This window comes from Nilaparvata lugens, chromosome 1, assembly GCF_014356525.2.
Source record: "Nilaparvata lugens isolate BPH chromosome 1, ASM1435652v1, whole genome shotgun sequence".
In the NCBI taxonomy this organism is placed as follows: Eukaryota; Metazoa; Arthropoda; class Insecta; order Hemiptera; family Delphacidae; genus Nilaparvata; species Nilaparvata lugens.
In genome coordinates this window covers 82,302,249-82,319,487 of record NC_052504.1, presented here as the reverse complement: position 1 = coordinate 82,319,487, position 17,239 = coordinate 82,302,249, and the positions used below count along the sequence as shown (strand labels likewise).

The 17,239-nt window shown below is 34.4% G+C and overlaps 1 protein-coding gene across 2 annotated transcripts in view; it reads left to right on the top strand.

Annotated features, from left to right (window-relative positions):
• Positions 1-17,239, top strand: part of LOC111061797 (pyrokinin-1 receptor-like) — a 108,647-nt gene that overhangs the window by 70,214 nt on the left and 21,194 nt on the right. For both annotated transcript variants that reach the window (XM_039445199.1, XM_039445194.1), the window contains exons 3-4: positions 4,629-4,845; positions 8,611-8,896. In XM_039445199.1, coding sequence (XP_039301133.1) covers positions 4,629-4,845; positions 8,611-8,896 — 503 coding nt within the window. The remainder of the gene's footprint in view (positions 1-4,628; positions 4,846-8,610; positions 8,897-17,239) is intronic.

The window sequence follows — 17,239 nt, the reverse complement described above, 5'->3', positions numbered from 1 at the left end:
TTTATTCTCAATTGTTTGTCTGCCGGTTGAGTTAACTCAACTAAAAACTAATTTTACTGGAGCTCCACTTCAGTTTACTTTTCTAAATGGAAGAACGGCTCCATTTATGCCCCATCCACTCTCCAGAATAACTGATGGAAGGAATCGATTGTAAAGTAAAGTTGATCCAATTATTTTTCGAATCTGGGTGACGCTGTGCAAAACGAAGAGTATGAGTGTGTGAATGACGAAAGGAAAATATAAGAAAATTCCTGACGATCAGAAAATCCGAAGCATTGTGCTCATCGATAATCCGAGAACGTTGTAGAAAATCGTTCTTTTGAACAACAGCCAACAGCTGACGGTTTTTTCTGTTGTGGAAAAACTTGAAGCTAGGAAAGCTTATCTCTGAGAGATCAATTTAGAGAAATATGAAGAAATCTCATATTAGATTTCTCAAACTAGAAATCATTGAAACTCTTCTTTGTGACCTTCTTATTTTAGAACAATTTGTCATTCTGATGAAACTTTCAATTATAGTTCTTTGGTGTATTGGTGATTTCAAGTGGAACCAAGGAAGCATTGAATTTAAGTTTCGCATTTTTCACATATCCTCTCAACCAAATAACCAGTTTTAGTGAGATTCACTTTGAATTGTCATTAATGGTTGAATGGGAAGCATTGATGTCATTCCTGAAGAATGCTGACAGTTTGTAATGAATCTTACTGGAGGAGCCCTCTTCTTGGCGATGGAAGAGGATAGATCACTTTTTAATTCACTTATATCATCAAAATTGTAATTTTTTCTATGAATTATTGCTTGATTTTCTACAAGATATTTGTGTGGTAGCCTTTAGCCAGTTGCACACACATTGAATTTCGGACGACCGATTTCTTGCCATCCTTAAAAATTCTTCCAGATTGAACGGGACTTGTCAAAAAAGTTATGTGTACAGATACACATCATGTGTTCGCCAAGTTACTTTCAATATAATTGAGCTTATTCTCTCAGCATGTTGTATGGAGTATGATTTATGTATTCACTTTGACTTGTACAATTAATATTAGTTAGGAGTAGAAGAATATTCTCAATAAGGTGGTGGACTCTAGTTAGTTATAATTAACGTTGAGTGAGCTAACACTACTACTAAACTCTACTATAAAAACACTACTAAACAGTACACTATAATGTCAATGCTAAACACTACTACATCATATACTACTGGGAGGATACACACGTGTCTCCTGCAATCCAGATTCCTTCTTCAGATTTCTTAATTACAAGTAGTTTTCCTATATGAATGAGTTTTAACAATGCACTCTGGGAAAAGAAAGATGTGCACCAAATCAGATCACGAATCTCAAATAACTGCTTTTTGATAGGATGATTAGAAGGCGGCTGATCTGGTTTGAGCGATTCTATTTGCTGAGCGAATAGCCAAAAGCTATTGATAATTTATTGTTTTCGGAGCGCGCTTGCAGTGCGCCCAGCGCACGAGACGAGCTCCAACGCTGCAATCAACGACGTGCAATGGCCGCGCTCTTATCTGAACTGGAATGCAATTTGCATACGTCATACTGGCTTCTCTTATTTGCTCGATTATTTCGCTCAGCTGTCACTCGAACAGGGTGCTTTGTATGGCATCACCATGAACAATAATTCTCACTTGAAATGATATCACTTCCATAGAACGTATCTTCAGCTTGATTTATCAAGTTATATTAATATCTATTAGGAATTGAGTCTTTATTAGGGCAATTTGCACAATAAGGGCTGATCGCACGAAAGCCGGTTGAATTGGTTCACGAGAACCAATCAGAGAAGGCTTTTTTGAAAAGACGGCTACTCTGATTGGTTCTCATGGAGTTATTCACGGTTAAAATCTAATCGGCTTTTGTGCAACCGGCTCTAAGAGATCCAACTGAATAGAATCAGCTGGTGGCTTAAATCACGGAGGAGAGAACACTTATTTCCTTCTTCTGTGCTTAAACTCAATATGAACCACATTTTAACAAACAAGACTAGCTACTAGCTATGTTTTCAATCTAGTTTGGAATAGAATTTCGTTTAAGGTGCACTGTGAAAACGGCACTTGAGTATCAGAGACGCATATTGGTTATCAGACACTTGACCAGTGACCGCCCTTGGCTGGACTCATTCCTATTGTACTGATTTTCAAATCCGCAACATGAATTAAATACAAGTATAATATAAAATGTGAATCAATAGAGCCTTATTGGTTACTCTGTATGGTGAATGGGCTCTTGGGGAATGATACAAAAGATTATCCTTCCCATCAGCGCTCTACTTGAAGAGAGAAAGAGTTTGTGTGTGTGGAAGATAGCGGGAATGATAGAGAATGCCAAAACCGTGACGTAAGAGTAACTGACCAATAGCAACAAGCCACGCCTCCCAGCTCCCCATACTCTCTTCTGATTGGTGCATTGGAACGCCTACAGGCGTAGTTCTCAATTCTTCAAGTAGGTGGCATTTGCTACTGGGTTGTACCTGTAAAGGTTCGTACAGATATACGCGCTGCGAACATGAGCAATTCACTTTTAATCAGCTGATGCCAAGCTTTTTATATCTGTATCTTACTGTTTCTGTAAAAATACAGATATAATCAGCTGATTAAAAGTGAATTGCTCATGTTCGCGGCGCGTATATCTGTACGCACCTTTAAACTCCGGATTCAACCGTGATTAAACTATTGAGCCCCCTGGGCTGGAGAACTCGCTCATGAACTATTGTGAGTGACAATAAAATAGGCATAACATTCCCTAGGAATTCCTTTCAAATGTTTGATTAAGCAAATGCATTACTACTATAAATAAAATACTCGAACATGAAGGGAATTTCTGTAATGTAATATATAAATCTGGTATGAGAACTTGAATGGAATATGAAGTGATTCTCCTAATATCAGTATAGTTTATTTATCAATTACCATGAGTACATGGTACATCAGACATCAAGTTGTAATTTTTATCTTGGAGAGAGATAGAAATTGTTCATTCCTTTACTATCTTTATCACATATCAAGACTCCTATTGATGTAGTTAACAAATACAGTTTACAGATTTCAGAGCAAAAGCAAATGGTTCAAAGCAGATTCCCTGAGTTCCCCTATTTGCTTCTGATCAGCTTTTATATTGAAGCTCAATCATTTTAAGCACCTTGAGCTCGTGAAATTCATCATCATTATCAACTCCCAATCTCAAGTAATTAATTCCAAATACATCAGAATAGGGAGATTCTTTATCGTCGAAGTTTGTTTATGGAATCATAATTCTGAATAAGGTATTTTTGATAAGCAGGTGCACGGGCATTTATAAGCAGCTTACTCCTGTATTCTCCCAAGTTCTTCTGAGAGGATTTAGTTCAGACTCTAACGGACATTCAAAGTGGAGCTTGTATATTCAGTTGTATTGTGAGGAAGATGTCTGAAGTGAAGAATTCTTTGAAGCATAAAGTACACAAAGCGTGGAAACCGGGATCCGAAACTCAGCTCTTGTCCTCTAGTATGAGTGAATAGTCAACATCTCCTTCCTATATATTCCTATATTGCCTGTAAAATAGTCTCATCCAAATAATACAGTACCGTTACTCTATATTGAATATATTATGGATGATACTGTATTTTAGTTACTGTATTTTTTATGGACAAATTTCATTGCTATTATCTGAACTATTTGAATTAGATTGATTTCAAACACGGTGGATTGTTATTATCAATAAATAGATAATTTTAAACAGTTCACATTCATTCTTAGTTATGTGGATGAGTTCAGGAAAAAATAACACGATACGCAATACACGTGACCTGAAAAAATAATGTGTTAATTCATGAAACTTATTTCTCCGTGAAAATCATTTCATGTGTGTCAAAGACTTCGTTGACTTCGTTGATTCATAAATCTATACAAATTTCAAATTTGATTCATCCACTTCCATTTATGCATTCATATTCAACATCTATTGTTAATTTTCGAACTGCAGCCTACAAATGGAAATCAATTATTATATATCCCTCACGAACTTTAGAATAATGATGTATCCTCAACCAAAATTGTTTCCATTGGGAAACGACCGTAGAATGATTACGTTGTGGATGGAATTATTGCATCATGAGGTAGGAATCCTTCACAAAAGGTAAATTTTTTATGGAATTGTCGATGTTTATTCAAGAAAGTAGAAAGATAACGGTGTAAAAAACCATACCCACCAACTAAAAACCATACGAATTAACATTATTTTTGTAGAAAGATTCCCGCACAGAGAAGGATGAATATTCCTAGATTCCCACACAACAGTAACAGTGAACAGTAAAAATAATAGAACTCCCATAAGTTGTGATGGGATTTTCTATACTCGATTGACTGTGCTGAGTGAAATACTGTTCTAAATTAGAACTTGAGGAGTTATATTTTAACTGTTCAATGTCACGGGAATCCAGCTTTAGGCCTACAGTGTGAAAAAAAATCATGAGTCTTGAACAATTTTCCGGTTCCGATTACATTATGAGTGAGGATCAATTTTGCGGTGCAGAGTGAGGTTTACAAGTGATAATGGATGAGTGTTGAGGTTTTCATTTGTAAATGGATGAGTTTTGGGGTTTTCATGTGATAATGGATGAGTGTTGTTGCAGATACCCGTACACGTTTGGTGAGACGGCCTGCGTGATGACAGGTCTGGCGTCGGAGACGTCGGCCAACGCTACGGTGTTGACCATCACGGCCTTCACGGTCGAGCGCTACGTGGCCATCTGCCACCCTTTCCTCTCGCACACCTTCAGCAAGCTGTCCAGAGCCATCAAATTCGTCTTCATCATCTGGTTGTTCGCGCTCATTCTCGCCATACCGCAGGTCAGTCACTCTAAATTGATGGCGAAAAGTTGAAACAGTTACGATCGCTCAAACGCTAGCATACTACTATAGTGAGGTCCACATTATAATGACAGTGCACGATTGACAATACTGTTGGTGTCCTTTTCTATCATACAACAAAACAGATAGCACTATTTCTCTCGCACTTTGCAATGTTGTCTATTTGCCAGAATATTTTATATTTACTTTTGACAGTGACTGTACAAAACTGAACAAACCATATTCTCAGCCGCCATTTTCTTTCTCCATTCTATCAAAATACTGAGTACACAAGTCGTATAATTGATTTAAAATGTATTTTTGAAACAATGAAATAATTTTTAAACATTACCGAACGAGAAACACAAATTAAAATACCTGAAATGACATTTTAAAAGTTGATAACTAACCATCCTAGACTTCATCCATGTTTCATTTAGCCAACCCGTATAGGTTAGACCTACTCGTACCGGTATAAATAATATTGAAAAGTTATTTCAGAATTAATCCATTGAAATTACTCATTTTTAAATAGTATTTCTATTTTTCTATCATTTTTAAAGGAAATTGGAATAGAATACCTACCAAATAACTCAATTTCTGTTGTTTTGAAATTCATATTGTTGTATCACAGTTTTTTAAATTTCAGGTTTGTATAAAAATAAAAATATGATCTTATATATGAAAGCAAATTTTCGAATCAAATTATGAAAAAATATATTTTATTGAATAACTTGACAATAAATTAATTATTTTATTAAGGAAGTGATAATTAGTATTGGATTAAATTTAATGGGATGAATTGAGTAACAGCTGTGTACAGTCAGTGGCAAAATGGAAGACTTGGCAACGTTTTTTTCCTATCTTTCTTCACTGCCATTATAACGTGGACCTCACTATGGGGCACTACTTGCTGATTGCTTCGCATAGTTTGATGGTTCGATAATGAACTTTCAATGTAATAATAATTGTAATTTGTAAAAATATTTCTAATATTTGGCAATAAATTCATTATTCGTTGTTCATTATTCATTAATCAATTGTTTGTCGAGAGAGCACTGATAGAAGCCTATTGCAATTATTGATATTTTTCAAAGCGAATAGAACTGCTCTTCTTCTTCTCTTATTATACTATAACAGGGAGAGTTTCAGTTCGTCCAGTTCTCAGTTAAACAAGTACATATTTTGACCATTTCGTCAAATAGTAAATATTAATAGAAGCCTATTGAAATTGATTTTTTTTTCAAAGGCAATGAAATTGTTCTTCTCCTTACTAAAACAGGGAGGGTTTCAGTTCGTCAAGTTCTCAGTTAAACAAGTACCTATTTTGACCATTTCGTCAAATAGTAAATACCAATAGAAGCCTATTGCAATTGATTTTTCAAAGGCAATAAAATTCTTGTTCTTCTTCTCCTATATATTCTATAACAGAGAGAGTTTCAGTTCGTAAAGTTCTAAGTTAATCAAGTACCTATTCCGACCATTTCTTCAAATACTAAATACCAATAGAAGCCTATTGAAATTGATTTTTTTTTCAAAGGCAATGAAATTGTTCTTCTACTATATACTAAAACAGGGAGGGTCTCAGTTCGTCACGTTTTCAGTTAATAAAGTACCTATTTTGGCCATTTCTTCAACCACTGAATATCAATAGAAGCTAATTGCAATTGATTTTTTTTTCAAATGCAAACAAATTTTTGTTCTTCTTCTCCTACATATTCTATAACAGAGAGGGTATCAGTTTGTCAAGTTCTAAGTTAATCAAGTACCTATTTCGACCATTTCTTGGAATACTAAATCAAATTGGAAGTTGAGCCAACAGTTCGTCAAGTTTCACAGCATTGAGATTTCGTTGAATCATCAAAGATGTAAATCTGTAATAATAAAGTTTATTGTAACTTGGTGCTGTACTCAGGACGACATAACTCCTACCTTTGATTATCTCCCAACACTAGCTAGTTAATCAATAGCACTGGGTGAGAATTCAGAATGAATGCTATAAAAAGTTGAAAGCAAATCACCTCCCAAATTACACTCACGTTTCAAATTTTAATTGGTTGAAGCTTATAAGCAAAAATTTCGTCATCATGGCTCATCTACAACCAAAACGTATTTTCCACTTTAATGTGGAACATAATCATAAAATCCAGCACTGGGAATCAGTAGCAGGGGAATTGTGGATTTTGTCGTTTAAAGAGCTCTCTGAAAGGATCAGAGTTCATTAAGTACTGAAATAGGCAATCAGAAGTTCGTGGGATGTTTTTCATTTTCAATTTGGATTTGAATCAATCAAGTAGGCCTACGTGGAATACATACTCATTGGATGTGAATAATAGAAGAGATTCGAATTTTGATTAACGAAAAAGTAGAATAATATTTTCTTCCGCTTTATTATCTTCTCTCAGAATTTCTCTTTTCATAACAGTAATTTATTCTAAGAAAATATAAATAAAATTGTTGATGTCAGATGAACAATTCATGTTTGTAGATACGATTGCAGAAATGGATTTTTGCTTCCATATACTTTCTGTGGAAGAAATATTACATGACAAATGAAAAATGAACTAATGGAAATGTATCTGCGCATGACTGCACGTCCACAATAAAATACCAAACTTTTGGATCCAATTTAGTTTTACTTGTATTGACATCTGTGTTTTCATCCACCGCTCACTCCTTGGTATTGAGATTACTTTTGTCAATATGTATGATTTTTCGAAATAATCAAATTTATTGTTCCTCAAGAAACTCTTCAGTTTTGATACGTGATACGTGACACTACCTCATCAAGTCTTATCTGACTTGAACGTGAGGAGACAGGTCAGAGTCACAAGGTACCAAGATATTGATTTACAAACCAGGCTACTATACCCTTGAATAATTTTTCCTTATTGGATCACCTGACAGTAATGAAATGCTGAAAGACTTGGTGTAGTGAGCCGAAAATGTCCAATAATATATTCTCAGCACGCTCAGCGTACGGTCAAGGATGTCAAAGCATCCTTCTCTTGTGGGGCAGATCGAAAATTGATACATCATCCTGGGAATCCCAATTTTGGTCTTCTGGATATGGAAAACTAGGGCAAAGTTCAGGTTTCTTTTAGGGACATTGAAAGGTGTTTTTGCAAAGTACTAAGTGGTCGGAAAAATCCTTCGATTTGTCTGACCTTTTAACACTAACATTTAAGAAACACTCTTCTCATATTATTATTTTCAATATAATCATATCTTTGAATTTTTTTCAAGTATATAGTTAACATATTATGATCTCCTTATCTTTGATAGAGATTATCATAATAAATAATCATAAGAGTGCTTTTCGGCTCTTTTTTCCGCACACGCATAAATCGCCCAAACAGGTAGTTTATTCATATCACGAGTATCAATGTAATTTGTATTTTTTTTATATGTTAGTTGTTTGTATTTATTGAATGAAACAATTTGAAATTATTCTCTTAAATTATTATTGGATGACTTCAATCATTTCACATTTATCACAATGTTATACCTGCAATAGATTCCAAATTTGGTTGGCTGAAGAGTATCTTCACACCTAGATAGGATAAAATTCGTATACAGTACTTTAGTATTTTTTGTATGAAAGATGTATAATATGGAATTTCAACATTGTACTATGTACAAAGTATTCATCCAAACTTCTCAATATTGATTCCTATTAGATAGGGATTCCTTTAGTTCTGAATTCCAATATTCTTATATTCCAGGATTTCAAATACGATATAATGTATCAATGTTTTTGTGCAGGCAATCCAGTTTGGCATAGTGGAAGTGGAGATGAACTCGACCTTTGACGAACCAGTCCTCACCAAGACGATGTGCACTCTGAAGAAAGACGCTTCAATTGAGCCGACTTTTCTGCTCTCCACCTGTCTGTTCTTCATAGCACCGATGACTCTCATCACTGTGCTCTACATCCTCATCGGCCTCAAGTTGAGAAGGTCTAGACTGCTAAAGAGGCCTTCCATCACCGGAAATCACATTGCCGAGCGCCAGAACCAGAAGAGTCAGAACCATGTCATTCGCATGTTGAGTGAGTATTTTTGACTGGGTTTGTGTGATTCCACTAAAAATGTAACATATACAAAATTTACCATCTAAGTTCCCTTTTTTCAAAACTTTACTTCATCAAGCACTACATGCTTCGACATAAAATTAATACCAATTTCAAGAGAGTAAATAAACAAGAGTAGCCCTAAACAAAAAAGTTAAAATTCACCATTAATTTATACTTTTTTATGTATGGAGTATACATCCCACTTCTCACTACTCAACTGATTCAAATCACATCTCTATCAATTATCGTCGTATGTAATTTCAAAAAGATATAGAAAACAAAGGATCATGAATAACTCTGTATTTGTGGCCGCAGTGTTCTCTTCTGAAATTCTTATCAGTGAGAATTGGATCAAATAAGTATATTTTGTTCATGTTGAATCCTCTTACATAATCTTTACAATACTTATGCCCAGGTTTGCACCTTTTGTAGACATCACCCTAAAAAAAAACCAAGAATCATATTTTTCCAATATACTGCTCAATCCCTCCTACATTGAAATGGGGAGTCCAATCTCTCTCGGGGTCAATTTTGCAAATTCCGTGGAGTTCAACCTGAAAGAAAAATGATGGCTCAATTATAAAACAAGGATAGTTTCAAACAGTTTCAGTTCTTCATTTTCCACATCACAATAATATTTACCTTTTTTGACAAAAGTATGAGATATCTTGGATCGACAGTTGATTCACAGTTATATTCTTCATCCTCAAATATTAAACTTCAGGGACAGAAGCCAGAAATGACTACAATAGAAATATTCTATTATTTGTGTAATGAATTATACAAAAACTCCATGGTTAATAGAATACCAATAAAGTATCCGCTTGTAAAAGTCTTGTAATAAAATCTGCTTGATTACAATTAAGGTTATTTCAATATTTTATCCATTTTTTTTATCACTACTCCAAAAGGAGTTGGAAGTAATAGCCCCGTGATACACATTGCCTAATAATGGTCATTACCGGTAGCCCACTGCGGAAGTTTACAACAGCTCCGTTTATTACCCTAGTGGGAATTAATTACCTTTTGAATAGCTACAGCACTGTGGTCGCATATTGCGGAAATAAGAACTCGAGTAGCACTCTAATCTTCCTTAGAGGAAAATGTCATTCATTTCGAAAGAGAGACGACTTCCTTGCAAATAAAACACGATACCATTCTGCCGCTGTATTGTAGGCCTACATGGATCTGAAACACTGATCTCTCATTTTACTGCTCCATAAACGGATACTTGCAGTTTTAACAGCTCGTAAGATAACCAGATTTATATTCCGCATTAAAATCTTATTAGTGAATGAAACACTGATACTTGATCCGATTTGGTCCACGCAATACGGCAATACCCATACTTGGAGTTCAAACGTGCCGAATCAGATTGGTCAATACACTTTGGATGTGAAACAGCATTATCACGGTCTGTCAATATTAACTAGAAGAGTATCAAAATGAATAAATTAAATTTGATCTACAGGTGTAAAAATATATCAATTTTAATAGGCAGCTGAGGGCGAGGTATTTAAATCTGGATGGATTTCAATAATCAGTATTTTATGGAGGTGATTTCTCGTCGAATATGTACAAGGTTATGAGAGTATATTAGAAATTTTCTGGTGACCAGAGTAACTGCAACCAGCAAATTCAATATTCGTTGAATCGAGTTCATCCGCTACATGGGCTGGTCTGGTTTTTTTATTGGTAGCCAACCGTTAGGCCTGAAAAGTTCGGAAAAAAGTAAAATAAGCGTTGTGAGAGCTTGTGAGCAGTTGAAAACTGGAATGAACAAATTTGCATGCTCTGCTTTGGTTCACATAAAATAAAGTGATTTCTTTAGAAGAATTCTTGTAAAACGTTTAGTAAAAATTTTATTGCATACAAATGGCTCATTATCGGAAGTGAAGGTCACTTTAGATCTTTAGATAATACTACTTTCAAAATCATCAGATCTCTACAGAATTATCCTGGTAGCCTAATGTTTCATCCAAAGAACAAAAAATATACATAGAAATTGATTTAAAACATGTTTGTTAATTCCATTCATAAACTGCGTTCCAAATTAACACGCCCTGACTACCATAGATAGTATAAGTTAAATATTGTAACTTTGCGGTACTTCCAATTTTTATATAATTCATACTAAAGGCTCAATTTCAAGAAGTATCAGCATATTTTCAATGGTGACTAGACAACTCAAATTTATTTGGATGTACAATGAATTGGTATATCCATGTGGTATTTCCACAGAAATTGTTATCTTTGAAAATAATTCATCACAAGCTACCGTGCCTATCCCATTTCGAGAAGGGCTCATTTACTTCAAACAATCCATTTCTAGCAACGATTAATTAAATGAGTGTATTTGATCGCTTCAACAATGTCAAAATTGGAATCTCTAACACCTTCCTGTCTCAGACTCTATCGTCTACATTGCGCTGGCAGAATTCATCATGATCAATTCTCCTGACGAATAGTGGATGAAGGTTCAATGGCAGACTCTGTCAAAGCACGAGTGGAAGTAATAAGACATTTTTGATTCACACGACTCTTGGGAAACTGACCACCGTAATCGGATCGATGGTGTGAGGAATATCGAAGGTCGCAATATTTCTCACAATAGCAATCAATCTCAGTGGCGCAGAGTTCTGTTGGACACAATCATTTTCTTTCAATCCGCAATCTGAGAAATAATATGAATGGAGCAGCCTGATTGATTTCTATTTTGACACATGATCAGTCGTCCACATGACTGGAGATGAATTGTTAGAAATCTCGCAATTTGGAGCAATGAAACGAAAGAGTGATGCTCTTATATTTCCTTCTGCCACACGAGCTGTCTGTCAGTAATAGACAAGGAGCGTCCTGTGATATGAAGCGAAAATAGAAGATCTGACAAGTTCAAAGTGATGGAGGAGAGAACTGCGAATCAACAAAAGTGTGAAACGAATCAACAAGGAAAAGGGAAAAGGATGGTTGGCAGCCTTTCTTCATCCCCATTAAATGCCCGGCTAAATCTCATCTAGTCTACAACCATCTTGAACTCTCGCGAATTCCCTTATCTAATTTTGTTTCACCTGGCATTCTCCCTACTCCATTCTCGTGTACATTGGAGTGGTGTTAAAAACTTGTTGAGATACTCTTGAAATCTTCCCGTCAGGAATCCTAGTACCATCTAAAAGAAAGGTTTATTCAGCTTGGAACAAAATGCTTCTGCCAACACGAAACAAATTTATCAATAGATCAATGTGATATGGAATTTTATTTCAAAACTGAACTGTATTTTCTTCATCATCTATGTCGTAATTGAAGAAGTTCAAGTTTTATCTGAGGTCTAATTATTCATTGATTCAACTGTACATGATATTATGATAATTCTTGAACAAAACTCAAAAAGCTAGGTGGCACCCTCCCATTAGGAGCTACAATCCAAGGAACACCCATATAAATATTTCTTATTTACCGTCTAAACTCAAGTGAGCCTCCCAGTGTTCAAGTCATAATAGGAAACCCTACTTGGAGAATTTTAAAAAGAAACTTACATCTGACACAACTGCTATTTTGACAATAAGTGAAACTCAAGTTTCTGACTTAAGTCTCAGCTATTTCTGCTCTATTCTCAATACAGCTATTGGAGTAACTAACTTATCAAAGTTATGTGAATTCATATTAGCATATTAATATTTTCAAGCAAGATTCTAATTTTTCCCCTTTTCTACTTTTCTTGTAAGATTCGAAATTATTTTGTTCACGAATTATTATTAATATTGTACTGATCAGTATTGAATTGGTATTGATGTGAAATGATCGAATTTGTTGTCTTTCACATTTCTTGACGGAATCGAGATTTTCTGTGCATCCTATTCTTATGATTCATACTAAAGTTATACGATTATTCTAGAAACAATCACGTTTTATGATTTTGAAATTTTAATGCAGAATGTTAATAATGGAACTCAATTATTCGAGGAGAAAATGTATTAATTCCTTTCTTACCTTACTAATCCTTCAAGAACTTATTCACTCAAAGAACATAAAGTTATAATAATGTTCCGGTAATATAAATACCGCAAACTTCACCGAAAAATTATCAAGTTATCTCAACTGTATCTCAGGATGAAGTGATAGCTCTCGATAACGAAATGAATAAATATGTAACGGCTCATGATACAATATGGGAAGATTTCGAGTGAAACACAGTTGTGTTTAGAATGCAGCTGCTGGATTTACCCAGTGGACCTAAAAAGCAGGTTCCAAAGAAGCTTATAGCATTTTAAGAAGAGGAGGCTCCGTATGGATTGATGAAAATTTCATGCGCTTCTTTCAACATCAAACTTATCTTTTAGAAGGAAAGTCGAAAATCCCATAAGTCTTTGACTCTTTGTCTATGTGCCTGCAGGTTAGACTTCAATATCAATAACATGAGAAAATTCCATCTCAAGCATTTATCCCAAAGCTTGTTTGCTATCTGAAGCCGTGTCTCCTGCTCAAAGAGAGTTTTTGAATATAAAAATAAGTTTCAAGAGAAGAGTAATACTATAAAAGTGAAGTGGGCGTAATAGTTTACCAATTTTTCATAATCAGATTAGATTTAAATATCATTTTCTATGATAGTGGATGAAAATTGTGCTACTGTAGCCCATAATTCTTAATAATCGAGTAAAGAATGCATTAGAGAATATCTACAAGCTCTGTAATAATATTGTGAAAATAGATCTTACCATTCTCGAGATACAAGAATTCAGATACATGGGTACATGCTATTCTGAGACTAACACTGATTTTATTAGTTGCATCTTAATGTTGTTCTGGTAGTTCGTTGGGTGATAATGAGTTTTGTAGATTTTTTCAGTCAAGTGAAGAATCTAAATAATGAATAACTATACAATTCGAGAGCCTTGAATCTCATACTATTACTATATCGTTGGTGATATAATATCATAGTACTCTATAAGTTGCTGGTGATTTCAACAGGAATATAATTTATTAATTCGATTGAAATGATAATAATTATCATTTGGTAATTCATAATAGTGAGCTGGTGTAAAATAATGTGCAAGTAAAAAGTAGAAACGTGTTACTGGGTGAGAAAAAAACCTGTTACACAATTCATAGAATAAGCTTAATCCTGCTGTATAGGATTTCATGTGGAATATAATAAATAGAATGGTAGTGCAAAGATTTATTGTTTTGGAGTATATGACATATTTTAAAGGTTTAAGAATGTTCTGAAATAAATAGCTTCCACTGCAACTTTTGAAACTTGTTTTCTTGAAACAGGTTTATGGTGAGAAGGTAAGATATGATAATATATTTTTGATCCAAGGCTGCTTTGAGTTGAATCTGGAATATATTTCACAATTAATTCAATAAAATTTTATCTCTATGAAATATGAGTCTATGAATGACAGTCTTAGAACGAATCAAAATATGTGTAGCAGTGAACCTGTTCATTATAGCGCAACCGCGTCATGGAAATAAGAGGATAGTGTTAATAATTTTCAATTCTCTTGATCTCTGTAATGATCTTCAATCTTCACATTCTATAACAATTTTATAGGATTAGTACCACTCTATTTCATTTTCCAATAAACTTGATTGGTAATTCACAAATTCCAATGTAACTTCACTGATATATAACTTATTTGTTTCAAACTGATTTCACATTGCAACTCTTAATCTAACTAATATTAGATATGTTTGCTTGAATCTTACATATATTCATGTTATGATGTATGCTCTCATAAATAATTCATGTGTACTCCTGAGAAGATTGAGAAGATGATGCATTGTTAACAGGATACATTATGTTTATTTCGTCACCTAAAAAAAAATCTATTATATCATGCAAGGGAGATTCAGTTTTGTTTCATGATTAATCATCTATTATTCATATTACGCACTCATATAGAACTCTGTGATTTATTATAAAAACCTCGTATGATTTCACGAGAAAGCTATTCCATTAAAATTTAATCGGGGGCGGAAGACTTTGTTATATACATTGCATGCTAGAATAAACTAACTCAAATGAATCAGATGTGCAGCAAATAATTTCCATTGTTTCACTTGGTGGAGCACAGTTGGACTGACCTTTCTGGACGGTGAAAATCAACCTTGTTTTCCGTTCTCATTTAAACGGGTGCTGTATTGTTTGCTTTGAGTCATCTTGTTTAAATGAGAGCGGTTTTGATGTAGATGGCTACCCTGTACTACGCTGTTGGATTCGTAGAATTTCAATTCGACATTATTCTGATTGTTGCTTGTTATTAATGCATTTCCACTCGGATGTCCCAAGATTTTCTCTTCAAGTTTACAAGTTTAGGCAAACCAGTATATTTCAATATATGATGCAGATGATTTCCGTTCACCATTTTCACCTTTGAACAAGTACTGGAAATAATATAATATAACAAGTAAAAAGTAACACTTGTTATAATATAACATAATATTGAAACCAGTAAAGAGAACAATTTCTAGATTTTCCATACTGTTCCTTTCCGAGAATTGGCTCAAACTGAAAAATCGAGTCTCATAGATAGTTTTTCCAACTTCTTTTGAAGTACAATATAGCAAAATATGGTTATACTTTATACTGTATAGACTATTTATCAGAACTAAGAAGAACGATGGAGAGGGATTGTTGACTTCATCTGTTAGCTATTTTGCATAGAATACTCTACAGAACTGGGTAATACTAAACTTGATCAAAAAGATCAATGATTCCATAGAGAACAATGAACAAAAATAGGCTACCTACCCGAACAGGTCCTATTGAATTAAGTATCAGTGCTACTTCCCATAAAAGTCAAATTTAGTTAAGAAGTTTTGTTTCTTTAGGTACCATTTATAGCTATGGCTACACAATAAATAGATAGGATCCGCATCAAACGGATAGATGACTTTCTCGGATTCTCTGATAAAGCGTGACTCTTCCTTGAGGATAATTTACGGTCTCTGTAAATCATTTGCAATTTCATGAACTCTTAATATCAGTAATTTCGTGAGTAAATTACTGCAGGCTAGCTCGGAAATTAGCTGCGTTGGTATTTAATCATGTATGATCTTATTATAGGCTGAGCTTGTTAGCCTATTTGTAGAAGTGTGGCTCCATTATCAAGCTATCGAGTGGACTCTGCCTATACGCTATAATAGACGTTGAAGCGTATGTTAATCTCTCACATCCTTGTATTATGTGTATTCAAGAGGATTAATCTCGAGTTGACTCAAAAAAAGGTCTTGGATTTATTACCTGGATTTCTCATTTTGGTTGGGTTTATTCATGACAATTAAAAAACTAGTTTTTGATTTAAGAATCATAAGAATGAGTGTATGTGCGTCTGTGTACACGATATCTCATCTCCCAATTAACGGAATGACTTGAAATTTGGAACTTGAGGTCCTTACACTACAAGGATCCGACATGAACAATTTCGATCAAATGCAGTTCAAGATGGCGGATAAAATGGCGAAAATGTTGTCAAAAACAGGGTTTTTCGCGATTTTCTCAAAAACGGCTCCAACGATTTTAATCAATTTCATAACTAGAAAAGTCATTGATAAGCTCTATCAACTGCCACAAGGCCCATATCTGTAAAAATTTCAGGAGCACCGCCCCATCTATGCAAAGTTTGATTTTAAATTCCCAATTAACAGGCTTCAGATTTAATCTAAAAAGAAAATTTTGATTGGAAAAGATTGAGCAGAAAAATCTCTACAATTAATGTTCAGTAACATTTTCACCTAAAATTGGAAATAAGCTCGAAATTCGAGAAAATAAGATTATTCAATTGCAAACTGTTGGCAACTGATGATTCTATTAAATCGCTCACTATGAAGAGATAGGAGACTTCGTGTGTCTGCAGCGATATTGTCCTGGCACCAGCTGGCTCACATCTTAGAATAAAAGACTTGAGATGGGCGAGAACATTAGCGTTCAGTTGATTAATATTCATAACGGCAAGGAAAATTGTGTGAGTGCGCCACACCAGATTTTCATATAATGTTCTCTATTATTTAGAGCTTGTTGGATTAAAGTTAGTTATCTAGTTTAGTTTAGTTGGGATTTATTCGAAAATGGTCGTGATTTTAAACGATATTATTGATTTCTCTCAAATGACGAAAGATTGGGAAAATTACGATGATATTAATCGAAGTGAAGGTTGAATCTTAAATTAGCTAAGCATTTAAGTTCAGAAAACATTATCAGTTATTCGAAATTCAGGGATGGTGAGCCATTTGTAAAACCATCTCGTATTACCTCATTCTTGATATCATCATGTGACCTTGAAATATTGCAACTACGTATAATAATATTGCATCCAGAAG